The sequence below is a fragment of the Penicillium maclennaniae genome (assembly GCF_028827695.1).
Source record: "Penicillium maclennaniae strain IBT 15551 chromosome Unknown utg000008l:1.0-3552695.0:1.0-3555053.0, whole genome shotgun sequence".
In the NCBI taxonomy this organism is placed as follows: Eukaryota; Fungi; Ascomycota; class Eurotiomycetes; order Eurotiales; family Aspergillaceae; genus Penicillium; species Penicillium maclennaniae.
Window position 1 is genome coordinate 2,298,863 of NW_026623220.1, and position 16,895 is coordinate 2,315,757.

Here is a 16,895-nt window from a genome sequence, read left to right on the forward strand (position 1 = left end):
GCAAATTACATGCCACGACATTTTAACTATCAGAATTGTCATTTCAGTTATACACTTAGCAGATCTAATTTGAGTCTCAAAGCCGTGTATTTTGGCCCTCGGAGAATATTTATGCGTTCAAATCCCGCATCCAAAATCAAATCCGCCAACAATGAGGGTATGTTTTCAAGAGATTGATCCTGAATCGTGGATCTGTCTCACAGCCCCTGAGCCATCTGCTTCAGGTGAAACCAACACGATGCAGAACCCAAACAAGGAAGGTCCCTACTATAGCGGCGAGTCCGATCAATACAAAAAATTTTAACTTCTCGAAAACCCACCACCAAGATGTTAGTCGGAAGTTGATTCAAGCTTAGTATCACGAAGGGGCTAGTAACTAGCATCTACAGAGGGGGAGGCCCCCAGGATGTGGGTGGTGCATTCTTCGTCGCCGTCAGGCGCTAACGTCAAAGCTGGACACCGATGATGCTATACGTTGCCGCCATTCCCACTGCGGATGGGATCATCATGCTTGGAGCGGAAGGTGCCCTGTTTAAAGGTTGAAGAATCTCCAGTTCTCCAAATAGTAGTAGTGAAACCCTTCCTATGATGTTCACGCCGCTGAAACATGGGCGCTTTGCGAGGACGGGATCGACTACAGATAGGACATGGGAAGCGACAGGTTGTGAAAGTCAATTCTGGTAGGAGAACATTCGTTCCGTAGACTCGGCTCGGGTTTGAGACCTTGGCTCCCCGGATAATGTTTATCTGTGCTGTTTCTTGAAATTGTGACGAGCTTTGACTGAGTCTACTAAAAATATAACCAGGGTGTCGGGAGGGGCACGTTCTTTACCACGGAGGGTCCGCGGATGTGCTACACGTCTCCGTCCGTGTGTCAGATACTCGAGAGAAAATCTTGGTCTACGTAGTCGAGGGTTGACCGCTCTCCTGACGGCTGACTTCGGGGCACTAGAGCATTAACGGCTAGGAAAAGGAGTCCGGGGGAGGAGAGTGGTGTCTAGCGACCGAAAGAAACCCGGAAGCTGGCCGAGAGAGAGCAGTCGCGCGGCATTGCAGCCGTTGGCCTCAATTTCCGTAGTGGCCCAGCCATGGATACTTAAAACTGAATGGAGGGAGCTTCCAGGACTTGCCGCGATAAAGTAGTGCGAGGTACTAACGCAGTTCCTGGAAGAACAGACAAGTTTGGGCAAGGATGAAGCTAACTTAGGATAGTCCCAAACCTAGCGAAGGATCAGGCCTACCTAACCGTTGATTGGTAGCTGGCTTCGGGCACCAGTATCCCGAGGAAGCACTATCGAAGCAAATTGGATCATTTTGGGTGGGTTTTGGCCAGTTTAGTTCGTCGGACATGTTTTGGCCCCCCCTTTACAGAGTTGTAGGACTTTGATGATTCGTAAACTATAACTTTTTTTCCTTTGAGGCTGAGAGACGAACCTGTAAACTACGGATGATGAACCGGTCCTGCCAGGCCACCGAGTGAGGCTGAGCGCCGAGTACCACTAGCCTCAGGGAGCAACCGGGTCCACTGTGTACCAAAATGGTGTGCATCCCCTCGAGAAAGCCCCATGTGGGCGTGCAGCAATGGATTCCACCGGACACGGGGGTCCAGCGCGAACCCACGGGACGTGAAGGCGTTTGACCCGGGAAGACAGCAGCAAGGGTCCTGAGTCGAGGATCGATTGCGGTTTCAGGTTCATCATCCACATTGATTGACATGCAAGGTTGCCGTGCCCTGGCATTGTTCCCCTTTGGGGCTTAAACCCTGATGTTGCGCGTCTCAGCCATCGTGGAAGGCGCAAACGCAAATCCGAGTCGACCGTGCAACAATAGTACCCAATGGGTTCATATCGACGGCGGAGAAACCTCGCAAGAATTTCTCAAATTGAGATAATAAGTATGAGCCAATATTGATCGGCACATCATCAGTACGGAGACATCTCAAAGAAGGTTGGTGCTCCGAAACCCTGGAAAACCACCATGGCTCCAGTTTTTTCCTTTTTAGTTTTTTTAGGGGGGGGTTTTTTTTGGGCTCAATTCATTTCCCTTATTGTGGTGCCTGGTGAATTTAATATTGGGGCGAATCGGGTCAATTTGTGCATGCTTATTCGAAGGAGGAGGATTATTGAGCAACGGCCGCGATGCAATAGAGTTTTTTCAGAAGAGGATGGGGGGAGTGTGGGCAAGGCTCCGAAGATTACCCCGTTGACAGACGGGCGCGGGTTAGGGTCTAGCGGAGTATCCAAGACCGAACCCTTGAGAAGGGATAAAGGCTTCTGATATTGACTTTAATATTCTCCTTGCCGTGTTTGATTGCACATTGCTATAAGAATGTGAATAAGATTGAGAAACGTAGGGTGGAATACGATAGATTGAAAAAACCGTTAAACGGGAGGCTGGAGAACCGTCCGCGTTGCACTTGATTGGCGATCAAGATTCGAAGCTTCATGATGCGACAGATTCCGCTGATCATCGTCCGATCCACAGTCGCTTTAACCCGAATACTGTGCCTGCTCTGTGGTTCAGTCGCCGATTGAGCCCCCTCCACCCGGAACCATCTGTATCAATTAGTACCCCTTCGAGTATGGGGGGGCCCACCGCAGATATCTTCCTCGTGGCGAAATCGCGGAGTTGCTGTTGTAGGTTTTTATGTAACACTGGATGGATATCAATTAATTCTCCGTACCAAGGTCCTCTTCTCTTTCCTTTGGTTCGTAGTAGGCTCCGATATTCCAAAATTGGGGTGGTTGGAGGTGTAATTACTCGATCGGGATTGGCGTCTTTGCACCGAACCGGCCAACTCGCAACTAAAGTTTTGTTCCCGCGATAATACGAAGTACGAGTTACGAGTTGCAAAAAAAACTTTGATCTCCATGAGGCTTCTGAAGGATCTGCGATCGGAGTCCTTGCCTTCCCATGACCTCATTCGGGTAGTACGTAAAGGTTATGTCCAAAATACCCTTGCACACCCGAATCCCCAAACGTGCAGCCCTAGCTTAGGAAATTTAGGACCAACCACCGACTGCCAACCCCCGGTATCTCGAATACCAACTTGGGTCATGCAAAGAGTGATCTGCGGGTGCATGACTGTTGATGTCCCAAGCAACAAGATCGCTTGAGTCTCGTTATTGGTTACTCGTGAGCCGTTGCGATGGCCATCTGCCAACTAAACGGTGGGACAGGGCCCGTGATGAGAGACAACACGTTCTGGAAATAGAAACCTGGACAGACCAGAAGGTGACAGTGCAGAGTGACGGCTATGAAATGATACCGTCTCTCCGACAGGGATTCATCGCATGGGGGGGCGCGGATACCGTGACTATGCAGGTTTAGCGTGCACCGGGATCATACTGGATCCAGCGTAGTGCTGTCCCAACCACCCAATGAACGTGACGAGCCCTTACATAGTGAGGCCACCAAGTCACCTGAAATGTAAGGTGTACTATGTTTAGCTCCTCGTTTTACGGAAGCTGCCCTATGCGTGTCAAGTTCCTCTTGTACGGCCTACGCTCTTGCGGGTTTTACGAGCGGGATGAAAGACAGTCAGATGACAGCACTCTCAAACCTTCTTTGCTGGTTGAGGGATCCATCTTTCTACTGAAGGGGATGTGTAGCGAGAAAGTGTCGGAGGGGGGACAGTTGTAAGTTTTTAGTAGCCCACCTCGTGTGCGTCGGGCCCTCGAGGAAGTCCTATGTCGTGCGCGTGAGGTACCTGACCCGATGCATGATGTTACACATACTCCGTAATGACACACGGAAAACGCTGGCGATGGCAGGGGAAACCAAATATTGTTCAGAGATCCGCGATGGAGCTGGATTTCCCTGGAGAAAGCATTGGCAAAACGCAGGGTCTTCATCCCGTTAGGGAGAAGGGGGTTCGAGGGTTGGCTCGGTGAGTGGATAGAAGGGGAGGATTTTGAGGGTCGGGGCTTGGCTTTCCTCCACCTGTTTGGCGAGGATGATCAACGGGTCTTCAAATCCCAGCAAGGGGATCAAGTCCCTCTGGAAGATCAGAGTGTAGGATAATACTGGCGATGAAGGGGCGGGATGATTCTCATCCCCGCCGAGTTAGGGCGGAAGTCAACTTTTCTAATTATACCGACGGGACGAACGGCGTTACAGGAGCCTCGTCTTGATTGGAGTAAAAGAGAAGGCTAGGAAACGGTCAAAAGGTCTGACTTTGAGGTCATGATTGGATAGAGCTCATGGTCTGACATAGTTTTTGTAGCGTTACCACTTTCTGATGCCATGCCGCGCCCCCCCCCCCTTCTCTCCCTTCTTGAGTGGTTGGGTTTGGGCTGGGAACTCTCCAATTGCACAAGAGGCTGTGCTATTGTATCCCTTTTCGCGATGAAGTCACTAGAAACAACAGGAAACAACTCGATTCTGTCGCGTCCGCGGTTGATCCTAACAGCCTCGGTATTCTGCTTTTTTTCATATTTCTAATTTCCTTGCCAGCGTGGGGTCCACTTTTTCTTGCGGCGCCGGCCGCCAGATTGGTGCATAGCCCGGATTTTTTTACATAGCGGTCTTGGTATTACATAACTTGTTCCTATTCAGATCATTATACGAGATCATTTTCCAAGAAACTCATTAATAGAGGAGGTTGCGAGAAAACAGAAAGAGATCCGACTAGCAGATCCTTTAGATTTGCCCGGTCGGATACTTCGGAAAGCCTCCACGGGCGCATCTTAGTGGTTTCCGGCACGCTGGACTCCCGCAGCTACTTCTTCGTGCCTATAGGGTGACCAGGTTGAGAGGCACACTTGGGCATCGATCAATTAATTACCTGTGGTACATGCGAGGATCTTAGGTCATGGCTGTTAGGTACTGAGAATATTATCATGTACCTAGGTATGGTAGGGAGGCCGGTTGGATGATCCCCCGAGACCCCGGACCGTGTCACTGCTCTATTTGCTCCGGTGTGGCGCCTTGAATTGGTATGACCAAAGTAAAAATACCTGAGTATGATGATGCCAAGTTTCCGCGTTGTCCCCAGTTCCTCGACATCGATTGCTCTGTGCATCCCCCGCCACGATTTCCCACTAGTCTCTTAGTCTGACTACTTGGGGCTAAGAGTGGGCAAACCCAAGGAAAAAACGAAATATTAATTCATTTGATTTCCAATTTTCCCAAAATGATTTTACATATTTTGGATTTCCCTTTTTTTTCCCTTTTCCTATTTCCAAAAGGGAAAAAGCGTTGAGGGAAAATACTCCACAGCTCGTGGCCCTGTACAGTTTAGGCCCGAGTTGCACTCTGACCTACGACTGCTAATAATAATCACACATCGTATATGACCCTCGTTGCTTTTAACCCTTCTCCATCCTTGCTTCCATCTTGATTCCCCTCTCCCCCCCTCATCTCTCGTTCCCCCTAAGGCCTCTCTACTATGACACCTTGAAAGGTCCACATTCGCTCAACCCACGTTCGCTCTTACGCTCGCTTGTTGCTGCTACGAGAACCACGTTCGCTACGTTTATTTGCTGCCCCATTCGTTGAAATCCAGACATTCCAACGAAAGGACAATACAGTGAAAAAGAAAAGGATAACGATTATATCCCGCAATATTATTAATATTTAATTGTCGCAAGACCTTGCGCCTAGTGACTTTGGACGACACCCTTGATCGGCTACCACGGCCGTCGACCGGAAGAAATACAAGTGGAGCACAGGCGATTCTAATCGGCCTCCCGGGCTCGGAGATTGACGACAATCGTCATCGTTTGGTGGGCGTTTGCAACTCGACCTTGACCTATTCGTCTCAGTGTGCCGTAGAGAGTCCGTTTGTACCCGGCCCGTGAAGGAGGAGATCGGGTTCAAACCCCCCAGGTCGTGCACCTATTTATCGTCCGTCGCCTATCGTCTGCCGCGCTTTCCCTAGCAGGAATTATTGGAAAGTGTCTCGGCTGAAAGCACGAATCTCAGGATCTCTATTGGAAAGGTTTCTTGGTAGGAAAGGACATTGCACCGATTGCAGGCCAATAACTATAAGGTTAGCTGAAGAAACAGAGTTGTCCCCACTCGCCCCCCTTTGCCCACGGTCTCACTTGTCCCTCGTGCCTTGCATTCTTTCCTCTTCCGGGTCATTTGTCGCATCTCCTTGCAGACGGAAGTCGTGCGCTCAGGATCTACGTCTCGGGAGATGACGAGCGTCGATGGCGTCTCTCAAAGCCGTCGGACCCATTCCCCCGTCGCATCTAATTGTCAATAATTGCCCGGGAAGGGAGTGTTTGTTGTTGACGTTCGACTTCTCCTTAGGTGCTCATCTCTTCGCAAATCTGGCATATTAGGCCACATCTGGCAGATCTGTGTCAGCTTGTCTCTTTTCTGATTCACACTGTGAGCCCTTCCCTTTTCTCCTTGACTGTCGATGCACCGATCCGGTCTTTCCCTACTTCCTAGACTTGGGTTCTCATTCTCTCCAGTGTTTCTGTGTTGCTGCCCAATCCGCTTGAAGCTATTCCCGAGACCTGACCCGGGATATCAAAAGAAAGGAAAGCAAAACCTCGCCACTCTGCGTGCTTGTCTACCTCTCTTGTCACGACTAGCGGTGACCGAGTTTTCGGGTAACCCTTTCAGATTCCCGCTGTCGGCTTGATGAACTTTTGGGCACTGTGCGATCTGAATCTTCTGCAGCCACCCTTCGTTTAGTCTCAAGCCTTCGTGGTTCCGATTCCAAGCCTTTCAATCGCTGGATGGTGATTCGAGAGCTTTTATTGCCGACCTTCCTGTGAGACTGCTAGCTTTAATCTCGTTCGGTCTCGGCTCTCTTTTCTTGTCGATCAACGTACAGTCGTTGCGAGAATAAATTCTCAGTCACTCGCTTCTTCCGGTGGTTCTGTCTCGTTGCAGTCTCTGCAACACCTTCAAGCTGGCTTACTCGAAGACACACGGTGTTCTGGTGAGATCAAACCCCCTTCTGTTTCTCCTCTGGATGCCCGCATGTTTGGCCTCCAGTTCCGGCTCAATCTGTTTGAACATATGAGTTTTTTTTGACTTTCAAGCTGTTTCTGCTCTCGCGCATCCTTCGCTGACTCTATTCCTTCCCTCCAGTTCGACCCGGACTTCCAAACGCCTCTCATCCTAGGCGAATCGTTTGACTATTCGGACTCTGAAGAGTCACAGTTTGTCGGTGCGTTTTCAGACGGCCTGTGGGCCAAGTCCGAGCCCATACTTTCTATGTCGGGCTTCCAGAAGCCCGCTGCCGGCGCCATAATAGGTATGTTACTGTGGTCTTGTTATGGTGTTGTTTCTTGCTAAGAGTTACACAGACTTCGCCTCTACACAGTCTTTGCATGATGCTGGCTCTTACTCTACCTACGTTCAATCCCCATATGTGAATACGCCTCTCGTGCCATCGCCTATGGCTGACCAGGCCAGTCAGGTCTCTGACTGTGTTCCTTACATTCCAAACACTGAATATGCCAGCTCGTACGAAGATGCTCAATCCCCCATGATGGTTGCTCGCGCTCGCCAACTGCCAGAGATTGTTTCATATGCTCCTCAGCGTGGTTGTGCGGGTACTCGCATTGTTGTGCAGGTCCAGTCTCCGTTTGACCTGCACAGCTCTACATACGGGGCTTTGTACTTGGTCTTCGGCTCGAAGAAGCGAGAGTGCCTCCCGCATTTTCTTGGCTTCGAGGAGAATACCTTCCAGTATGCCATCTCAGCAGATGCACCTCCCTTCAACTCCACTGGCTCCGCCTCCTACGCAGTGCCTATCCAGGTCGAGATGGAGACCTCAACCGATTGTGCCCCCACCACCTTGCAAGTTGGTGTCTACACATACGAGCACGCTTCTCAGCCTTCCCCTCCTGCTGACTCACGCAAGAGGAAGTTTACCTCACACTCGGACAGCCCTGCCCCCGCTCGCGCCAAACGGGCCACAGGCCCAGTGATCAAAGCCGAACCTCATGAAAGTTACTCCTACCGGGATCCCCGGGCGCCATCTTACTCTCCGTACCTACAAAATATCCCCACTATGTCTGGGTACATCACCCCCTTTCACGCTGCCTCTTCGCCTCGCACGGGACCCAACCACTATTCTGGTGTCTCGGCTACTCCTCCAACTGTCATTCGTGCACCATCTCCTCTGACCCCAGTATGGAGCCCATCCGTACTATCTGTGTCTCACGATGGTCGCCAGGGATTGACCGTGACCCACGGCATTCCCCAACACAGAGGACCGTCTCCGGCACGTATTGGCCACGCCCCAACTTTGATTCGCACCTCTACTTTGCAGCAGGGAAGTGGTCTGGGATCGCACCAGCACTTCAACCCCTATGCCTCGATCTACCCGACCAAGGCTATTTTGAAACTCAATGGGGACCTGAGACACCATGACTGAGGGATGGACCAAGCAGGAACGGGATTCACAGCGTCGCCTCGTGCAATTTACACGCAACCAGATCGGAAGCACCATCCATGCCGACTTCAAGCCTGTTGCTCCGGAGGACCGCCCTCAGAACAGCATTTGCATCAGCTGCATTTCCTGGGAAGGCAAGGATGAGTGCTATGTCACCAGCGTGGACACCATTTACCTTCTCGAGGCGCTTGTCGGCGTTCGCTTCACCGTCGAGGAGAAGAATCGCATTCGCCGCAACCTCGAAGGATTCCGCCCTCTCACTGTTTCAAAGGCCAAAGCGGACAGTGAAGAGTTCTTCAAGGTCATCATGGGCTTCCCCGCACCTAAGCCACGCAACATCGAGAAGGATGTTAAGGTCTTCCCTGGAAGATTCTCAGCCATGCTCTGAAGAAGATCATAGGGAAATACGTGAGTTAATTCCGTGCGACTCTTCTTTAACCTTGCTAACCGTTCTTTGACATAGTCTGCCAGTTACTCCTCCACTGCGGGTACGCTGCCGACCACGATCACGAATTATGCGGGTCATGGCACTGGTTCCGACTCGGGCACTGAGACACACGCCCCCTCTCCCCAGTCAGTATCCGACCATGGCGCGGCTCACAACTATACAACTGCTATTTCGGCACCAGTCTACTCAACAAATTCCGATCAGTGTGCTTCAATGACTGCGCCTCCCGATGTCCGGTCGGTGATGCCTTCAGTCAGCCAGCCATACACCTCCGTTGGCACGTACTCATATCCGGCCATATGCCAGCCCCATCACGTCCACGCCATGGTCGCACCGAGCCACCGAGTAGGATGGAACATGCATGGCCTTGGTGCTCCAGCACCTGCGACAGCTGTCGCAGCTTCTGGGTGCTATTCCTACATCGATCCTGGGTACCCTCTTCATGACGGGGCTATCGGCCCGTGATCTCCCTCAAAACCTTCGTTGTTCTTGATTCTTGATTTGCTTTCATTTCTTTCTATTTTATATTTTCCCTCTGCTCCGTTGATACGATTCTCTTTCCTGTCACTCCTTATTACGCCCAGTTGATGTGGTTACTCCGCGGAGGTTCTCCTCCGAGTCGGCCACTTGTTTACGATTTTACGTCCCTCCTTACACATTTGATGCCTGAATGTCCCTGCCCATATTTTCGCGTTCTACCACGGTATGACACTTTGTTGTTTGCATTTGTTTAGACGGTGTCTTGTTCATTCCTTTCTGGGTTACCTCATTGCGGGGCATTTTGGGCTTTCTCTCCTTACTTACAAACATCTGGGCTTCTGTACGAGTATTTGGCATAGCATGGGCGCTGCAGACATTCCTTTCGCATTCGCAGGACGGTTCTGGATAGATTTTGGGAATTTTGGTTTGGGATTGGGAATTTCGGGTCCGCATTGGTTGCTCCCGACGCATCGGTGATTGTGACTCCTGCAAGTGGCTTCGGCTTCTTTGCAAGAGTCTTGACCTCTGTCTGGATAATATTTGGAGTTTCTCTTCTTTTTTCATCGTTTTGAGCTGAGGGCTGTTCTTGATTGCATCGTTTCGGCGTTTGGGAAAGATGAGCGGTGTTCCCCGCCTCTAGTGTTGTCATCGTAATTGATCTTATTTCAATCGATCTGATCTTGATCTATCTTTCTATATTCCTCTTATCTATCTTTGTAGTAAAGCTTTATTTTTCAAGGACACTGTATGACACGATGATGAGATCTCGGGTTGTGCCCACGGAGGCAAGGTGTACACCACTAATGGCAACGCTGCTTCAAATATGACCACTTCTGCTCTTCTTTTCTTCAAGTCAGCAATAACATAATAGCCTCATCAGCCCGGACACCCTTTTGAACGGGTTTCCGATTCTTCTTTGAAGGACCATCTATACACATTCTTTAGGTCTTAATAAATCACGTGCATGTTGTCATGCTGACTAACAGTACTGTCTTATCTACATGCACGTGACCAGTGGGGCGAAACCGGCGAAGCAGGGACTTGCCATGGTTGAGTCACTCCCAAAGAAACCCATCATATCTTCGCATATCCTTCCGTATAAACTGCTCTGAGTCACTAGAGTGGTTAGCCTTCTCGGTTGTTGCAATTACTACCGACACTGGTCGCCATTGACCTTCTTTCTCTTATCTCCTACCTGACCTCTCTTTTGCCCCGCGCTGTCCTCCTTCCCCACAATGGACGCGATTAAGCAGACCTTTGCCAAGTGCAAGGAGCAGAAGCGGGCAGCCCTGGTGGCTTACATCACCGCTGGTTACCCCACTGTCGAGGAGGCTGTTGATATTCTTCTTGGCTTGGAGAATGGTGGTGCTGGTATGTGTGCTCTTTGCTCCTCTTTGAGTGGCGGGGCAGCCGAACGAACTTCCAACTAACAAGCCGGTTCGCAATGCAGATATCATTGAACTTGGAATTCCCTTCACCGACCCCATTGCCGACGGTCCAACTATCCAAAAGGCCAACACCAAGGCTCTCGAGAATGGCGTTACTGTCACAACGGTGCTGGAGCTTGTCCGCACTGCACGCCGCCGCGGTCTCAAGACTCCCCTGCTCCTGATGGGCTACTACAACCCCGTGCTACGCTACGGAGAAGAGCGCATGCTCAAGGACTGTAAGGAGGCTGGTGTGAACGGCTTTATCATGGTCGATTTGCCTCCGGAAGAAGCCGTCCGCTTCCGTGACCTTTGCACCAACACTGGGCTGTCCTACGTCCCCCTCATTGCTCCCGCAACATCTGATAATCGCATGAAGCTCCTCTGCAAAATTGCAGACTCATTTATCTACGTCGTCTCGCGTATGGGTGTCACAGGTGCTACCGGTACCCTCAGTGCGAACGTGCCCGAGCTTTTGAAGCGTGTCCACGAATACTCTGGCAACGTCCCTGCCGCGCTTGGATTCGGTGTCAGCACCCGAGAGCACTTCCTGACTGTTCAGGAACAGGCTGAGGGTGTCGTTATCGGCAGTCAGATCATCACTCAGGTCGGCCAGGCCCCTGCTGGCCAGGCGGCTAAGTACGCTGAGGATTACCTCTCGAGTGTCACCGGCCGTAAGCTGGAGCGTGACGCTCAGGGTGCCATTACTCGTGAAATTAACGTCGTCGAGGCTGTCTACAAGGCTCCCGTCGCGGCTCAGCCCACCAAGGTCATCACTGATGCTGACACTCCCTCCGGCCCTGGTCTTGCTGACCAGCTTGAAGCCCTGAATGTCACCAAGGACCCTTTGGCCACACCTTCCCGCTTCGGCGAGTTCGGTGGTCAGTACGTTCCCGAGTCCCTGATGGACTGCTTGGCCGAGCTTGAGCGTGGATTCGACGATGCTTGCAAGGACCCCAAATTCTGGGAGGAGTTCCGTTCCTACTACCCCTACATGGGCCGCCCCAGCAGCCTCCACCTTGCCCAACGTCTGACTGACCATGTTGGCGGTGCCAACATTTGGTTGAAGCGTGAGGATCTCAACCACACCGGTTCCCACAAGATCAACAACGCCCTCGGTCAGATTCTGGTTGCCCGCCGATTCGGCAAGACTCAAATCATTGCTGAGACTGGTGCCGGTCAGCACGGTGTTGCGACCGCCACTGTCTGTGCCAAGTTCGGCATGAAGTGTACTGTCTACATGGGTGCTGAGGATGTTCGCCGCCAGGCCCTCAACGTGTTCCGCATGAAGCTTCTTGGTGCCTCGGTTGTTGCTGTCGACGCTGGTAGTCGCACTCTGCGTGATGCCGTCAACGAGGCTCTTCGTGCTTGGGTAGTTGAGCTCGACACTACGCACTACATTATTGGTTCCGCTATTGGCCCTCACCCCTTCCCCACTATTGTCCGTACCTTCCAGTCCGTCATCGGTGACGAGACTAAGGTCCAAATGCAGGAGCTTCTTGGCAAGCTCCCAGATGCTGTTGTTGCTTGCGTTGGTGGTGGCAGCAACGCTGTCGGTATGTTCTACCCCTTCTCCAAGGATCCTAGCGTCAGGCTTGTCGGTGTTGAGGCTGGTGGTGACGGTATTGATACCGCCCGCCACTCCGCTACCCTGTCCGGTGGCACCAAGGGTGTTCTTCACGGTGTTCGTACCTACGTTCTCCAAAATGAGCACGGCCAGATCTCCGAGACCCACTCTATCTCCGCCGGTTTGGACTACCCTGGTGTCGGTCCTGAGTTGAGTGCCTGGAAGGATTCCGATCGCGCCACATTCATTGCTGCCGATGATGCTCAAGCCATGAGCGGCTTCCGCGCTCTTGCCCAGCACGAAGGTATCATTCCCGCCCTCGAGACCTCCCACGCCGTTTGGGGTGCCATGCAACTTGCCAAGACGATGAAGAAGGGCGAGAACATCGTACTGAACCTCAGCGGCCGCGGTGACAAGGATGTTCAGAGCGTCGCCGACGAGCTGCCAAGGCTGGGCCCAAAGATCGGCTGGGATCTGCGGTTCTAAGCTGATGATCTTTTCATGATCCACTATATATGACCTTCACACATTTGAACGGCTTTGTACTGGACCATATCATTTCCCATCTACTTTCAGCTGGCCATCGGGTCGGCGTAGAGATTTCAGTTTTTCGGATCATGGTGTCGATATACGGGGCTTCCACAAAAAGCGTTCTACTACTTCTGGGGCTTGTTCTTCTTTCTTTTGTTCTCCTCCTAGATTCCGCTGCATGTTCATGTCAAGCTTTAGATTTATCAGAATCGAAACGTCGTACATTTAAGCTGCCTTTCCTTTTGCAATTCTTATTTACCATCTACCGAATGAAGCCTGAAGCTGGCGCAAATGCCAAGACACAACGTTCACCAAATACTTACATTTAGAATATACTCAGAAAAGAGAAAACAAATGGAATTGAGTCGAATGTCAAGACAAGATCATAGCATGGTACAAGGAAGACAAGTGAGGCTACCGGCGAATTGATCATTGTCCAACAGCGGTACATACTGCGGTACATACTGAATTCGACAAATCAAAATCAACATTCTATCCAATAAGTGAAAAAACCGAAAAGGTCAGTTGAATGAGTGGACGAGACTCGAGCCAATCTCCGACAGTATGCAGGGAAGGTTTAAGCGCGAACCTAAAGGAAGATCAACTCGTTAGTTGTCAGCCTTCAAGAGGTAATGCGCCAGGTCGAAACCTTACATGAGGATTCGGGCAATTTAGTGTAGGGGCGGACCCGTAAAGATGAGACCATCCTTGTTCGGGGCTAGGAACTCAAAGGGATCGGGGGTGTACATGGGTGAAGGACGTTCAAGAAGATCCTGTCGCTGGAGTGCACTGACCTGTAAGGGTGTTCCATTTGTATAGCTCGTGGATATCCCGTTGGAATAGTGGTTCAGGGAAGTATCGTTTGTGTAGCCGTTCGTGGAAGTGCTATCGGTATTGCCATTCGGCGTTGGAGTGGAGGATCCGTTGGACTGGTCAGCAATATCCGCGAAAGATCGTCTTCTTCTCAGGCCTTGGCTCGGGACAGCTAGAGCTGATTCGGAAGCAGAATTTGTCTGGCTCAAAAGACCCATCACAGTGGGGGCAAGGGCATTGATGACGCTGGGGGCGTATTTGAGAACATCTTTGCTCATGACCTGTACTTGAGACTTGATCACGTCGAAGAAACCGAAACCCTCGGCATCATGGGACTCGATTCGAGAAGGCTGGGGAAGGTCGCGCTGCTCGAGCTTCATGACCGCGCGAAGAGCTGCCTCTGCCATTATAGCGCGCTGTGTAATTAACTTGGTCGCGGCAAGGTCTTCTCTCTCGGTAGGCTGGGAAGATTCCATGCTTTCGATTCTGATAGATGAAAGTGCATCGTTGATCAGCTTCAGAGCAGGCGGCTCCTGAATATTGAAGGTATCAGCCACTTTGTTCACAGCTTGATCAAGGACGTCTCCTATTTTGCTGAAGAGACCTTCTGTGGCCAAGACTGGTCGGGTTGGACCAAAGAGGCCGTTCACAAAAGCAGGGCGAGAGGGGTCAAAGGAGTCCAGACCACTAAACAAGGCCTGGGGGTTACCAAGACGGACGTTTTCGCTCTTTCTTAAATAGTCCTGGTTCACGGCAAGGCGCAACGCGCAGTCCCTCAGAGCAGGGAACAACTTTGGTACCATGTTGGTGACATGAGGCGCCAGCTGGAAATAGGTGACTCGCATGTCACTCATGAGCTTTTCTGACAGCTCGTGGTCGGTGATCTGCAGGACAGATTGTAGAGTTGCTTCAGCTAGAATAGCCCGCTCTGTCGCACCCTGTGTCGCCTTCTGCAGATTCATCATCGATTCGGGGCCTCCGAGTTTCGCGATAGCTTCTAGAGCAGCACCAGCCAGAGCAGAGAGGGGTCCGCCCAGTGGGCCGAGGAAGGGAGAGAGATCCAACATTTCTCTCTTTGTAACTCGGGACACGGCCTTGACAAGCTCAACGAAGTTTTCCTCGACCATGCTGTCCTGGTAGATCGAGACAACAGGTGGGTTTGGGGCAGCTTGAGTTTGAGTAACAGGCTGTGACTGGACCATAGGTTGAGACTGCGCGATGGGCTCCACAGGAATGAGAGGCTGGGTCGGAACCAAGGGCTGGTATGGAACAACAGGTTGAATCGGGACAGGAAGTTGGACAAAGCCGATCCCACGTACGGTCACAACTGTTGGATAGGAAGACGAGAAGACCTTGAGGTAGGCATCGTAGTCGTTGCCATTAGCTCCAATGGGACTGGCAGAGTTCTTCTCCTCTCCTCCGTAGCAGTGAGCAGCAATGGACACGTTTGGTGTCTTCTTGCGAATGACGGGAGCTCCAGACTGGCCTTTGATAGAGGGTCAGTCAAGTTTGGGAAATAGGACAAGATTTGACTTACCACCAAAGGTTGAAAGCTTGTACTGCAGCATCTGTAAGACGTTCTCATTGCGGTTATACATGATTGCTCCGAATAGCTCGTACATTTGGGCGCCCTGCTCGTCCATACCATCTTTGTCGGAGAGGGTCCTATCCCCAGGGTATCCGACGACACCAATCATCTCATATCCCTTGATGGGAGTTGCTTTGTAGTTGAACAGACGCAGGTTGCCAGTGAAAGGCCTATCAAGTTGGACGAATGCCACATCCTTGTGGCGGTTGTTGCCAGAATCGACCCATTCCCCGGTTGTGACGATTCTTCTTGCGGTGCGAGTCTGTACATCAGGAGTATTCAATGAGTCACGACCATTGTAGCCAATGTGGCACTTCATAACATTCACGCGGCCATAGCCTTCCCGTTCTTGGTTTTTGTGGTCGTAGACACAGTGTCCCGCCGTTACCAGAAGGTCAGGAGTGATCAGCCATCCGGTTCCCATGGAACGACTGGCCGGCCCTCCTTCATAAGACATCTCGAGCTTGACAATTGCTGCATACTTTCAGTCAATTTTTTTTTGAATCATATACTGGTCATTCTTTAATTACTCACAGCGGTACTTCCCACCATCTTTATAATCATACTCTTCAACCAAGGTACGGCAATCGGGTTGAAAAACACTCTCTTGTGACCCAGTGTTCAGCATGACAACCTGCTCTGACTGAAGTTGGTCCTCTTGGAGGTTCCAAGTTGCGGCCAAGCCGGCATATTGAGATGGTACTGCCATGACTGGGCTATAATGCTTGAATCCTTCTGGTGATGATAGGAGATTGAGAAAGCCACCGTGTGCGCTGATCAAAGAGGAACTCTGGAAGGAATTGGAGAATAATTTATACTTCTCTTCGGCTCAAGTTTCAATTTCATCGTCGGCTGGATTATCCCGTCTCTTCTCATCAATTCCTCAGTTTGTAAGAATAGATAGACCTTCTTCAATGTGTACATTGCTCTCAGCTCACCACATTCGGCCAAGGTCCCAGTGGCTGGAACGAGACTGGGCAGTGTCTGGGGTGCTGCATTGAGGTATGCTTGACAAAAACAACCCGCAATGCATGGCGCCTTCAAAGGTTCGGCGACTCCGTGATCTTTGCTGATGGGTTCTCATGATATTTGTGATATTCTTGACCTGCATGACAAATTAACGTCACCTTCAGTTGTTTCAGACTCCCACTATTGTCGGTGAGTATCTAGAATCCCGGTGTGAGCCTCGCAAATCTCTTCGCTCTTTGCTTGCATCTCTCATGCTCCCCTAAGCCAGCATCCCCCAAGGAGAGATTCTCAATGAGTTGAGACTTGGACAACAACAAATCTAGGACGAGTCCACTGCTCTGAGTATGCACGTCGAGCTTGAAACAGTCCCCACACCCTCGTGGCATCCGGTTGGCTTCCCTCCATACTCCTGCCAGGCACGAGAATTGAACGCCACCGGCAGCAGGAGAGAAAATCTTGGGCAGTGATAGTGGCTGTCTGGCCTGCATATGACTTGTATCTCGACTGATGAAAAGAAGCTCGATGTGGTGAGATAAAGCGAGGAGGAGGGTGTTCTGAAACTCGCGAGATGAGATCGTAAGGTAGCTTTACCGATGGATTTCCTTTCCATTCTCAACAGCAAGCCTTTCAAGTAACGATTACCATCCGTACGACTTGACGTTTTTGTTCGGTAGACACTACCTTGGTGGAACTTGACCGTAGAGAAT

At 51.0% G+C, this 16,895-nt stretch overlaps 3 protein-coding genes across 3 annotated transcripts; 2 read left to right on the forward strand and 1 right to left on the reverse strand.

The window, feature by feature from the left end:
* Window positions 1-7,179: 7,179 nt before the first annotated feature.
* Window positions 7,180-9,278, forward strand: medA (transcriptional regulator medA; the record flags this gene model as incomplete). The annotated part of the gene is made up of 4 exons (XM_056971506.1): window positions 7,180-7,219; window positions 7,272-8,305; window positions 8,361-8,720; window positions 8,829-9,278. The coding sequence occupies 4 exons, from the start codon at window positions 7,180-7,182 to the stop codon at window positions 9,276-9,278; spliced, it is 1,884 nt and encodes a 627-aa protein (XP_056818485.1).
* A 1,250-nt stretch (window positions 9,279-10,528) lies between these two features.
* On the forward strand, window positions 10,529-12,773 carry trpB (tryptophan synthase TRP5; the record flags this gene model as incomplete). Its single annotated transcript, XM_056971507.1, has 2 exons — window positions 10,529-10,664; window positions 10,744-12,773. 2 exons carry the CDS (start codon window positions 10,529-10,531, stop codon window positions 12,771-12,773), a joined length of 2,166 nt encoding a protein of 721 aa, XP_056818486.1.
* Window positions 12,774-13,489: 716 nt separating this feature from the next.
* Window positions 13,490-15,676, reverse strand: N7477_009847 (trypsin-like serine peptidase; the record flags this gene model as incomplete). Its single annotated transcript, XM_056971508.1, has 2 exons — window positions 13,490-15,117; window positions 15,169-15,676. The coding sequence occupies 2 exons, from the start codon at window positions 15,674-15,676 to the stop codon at window positions 13,490-13,492; spliced, it is 2,136 nt and encodes a 711-aa protein (XP_056818487.1).
* Window positions 15,677-16,895: the final 1,219 nt, after the last annotated feature.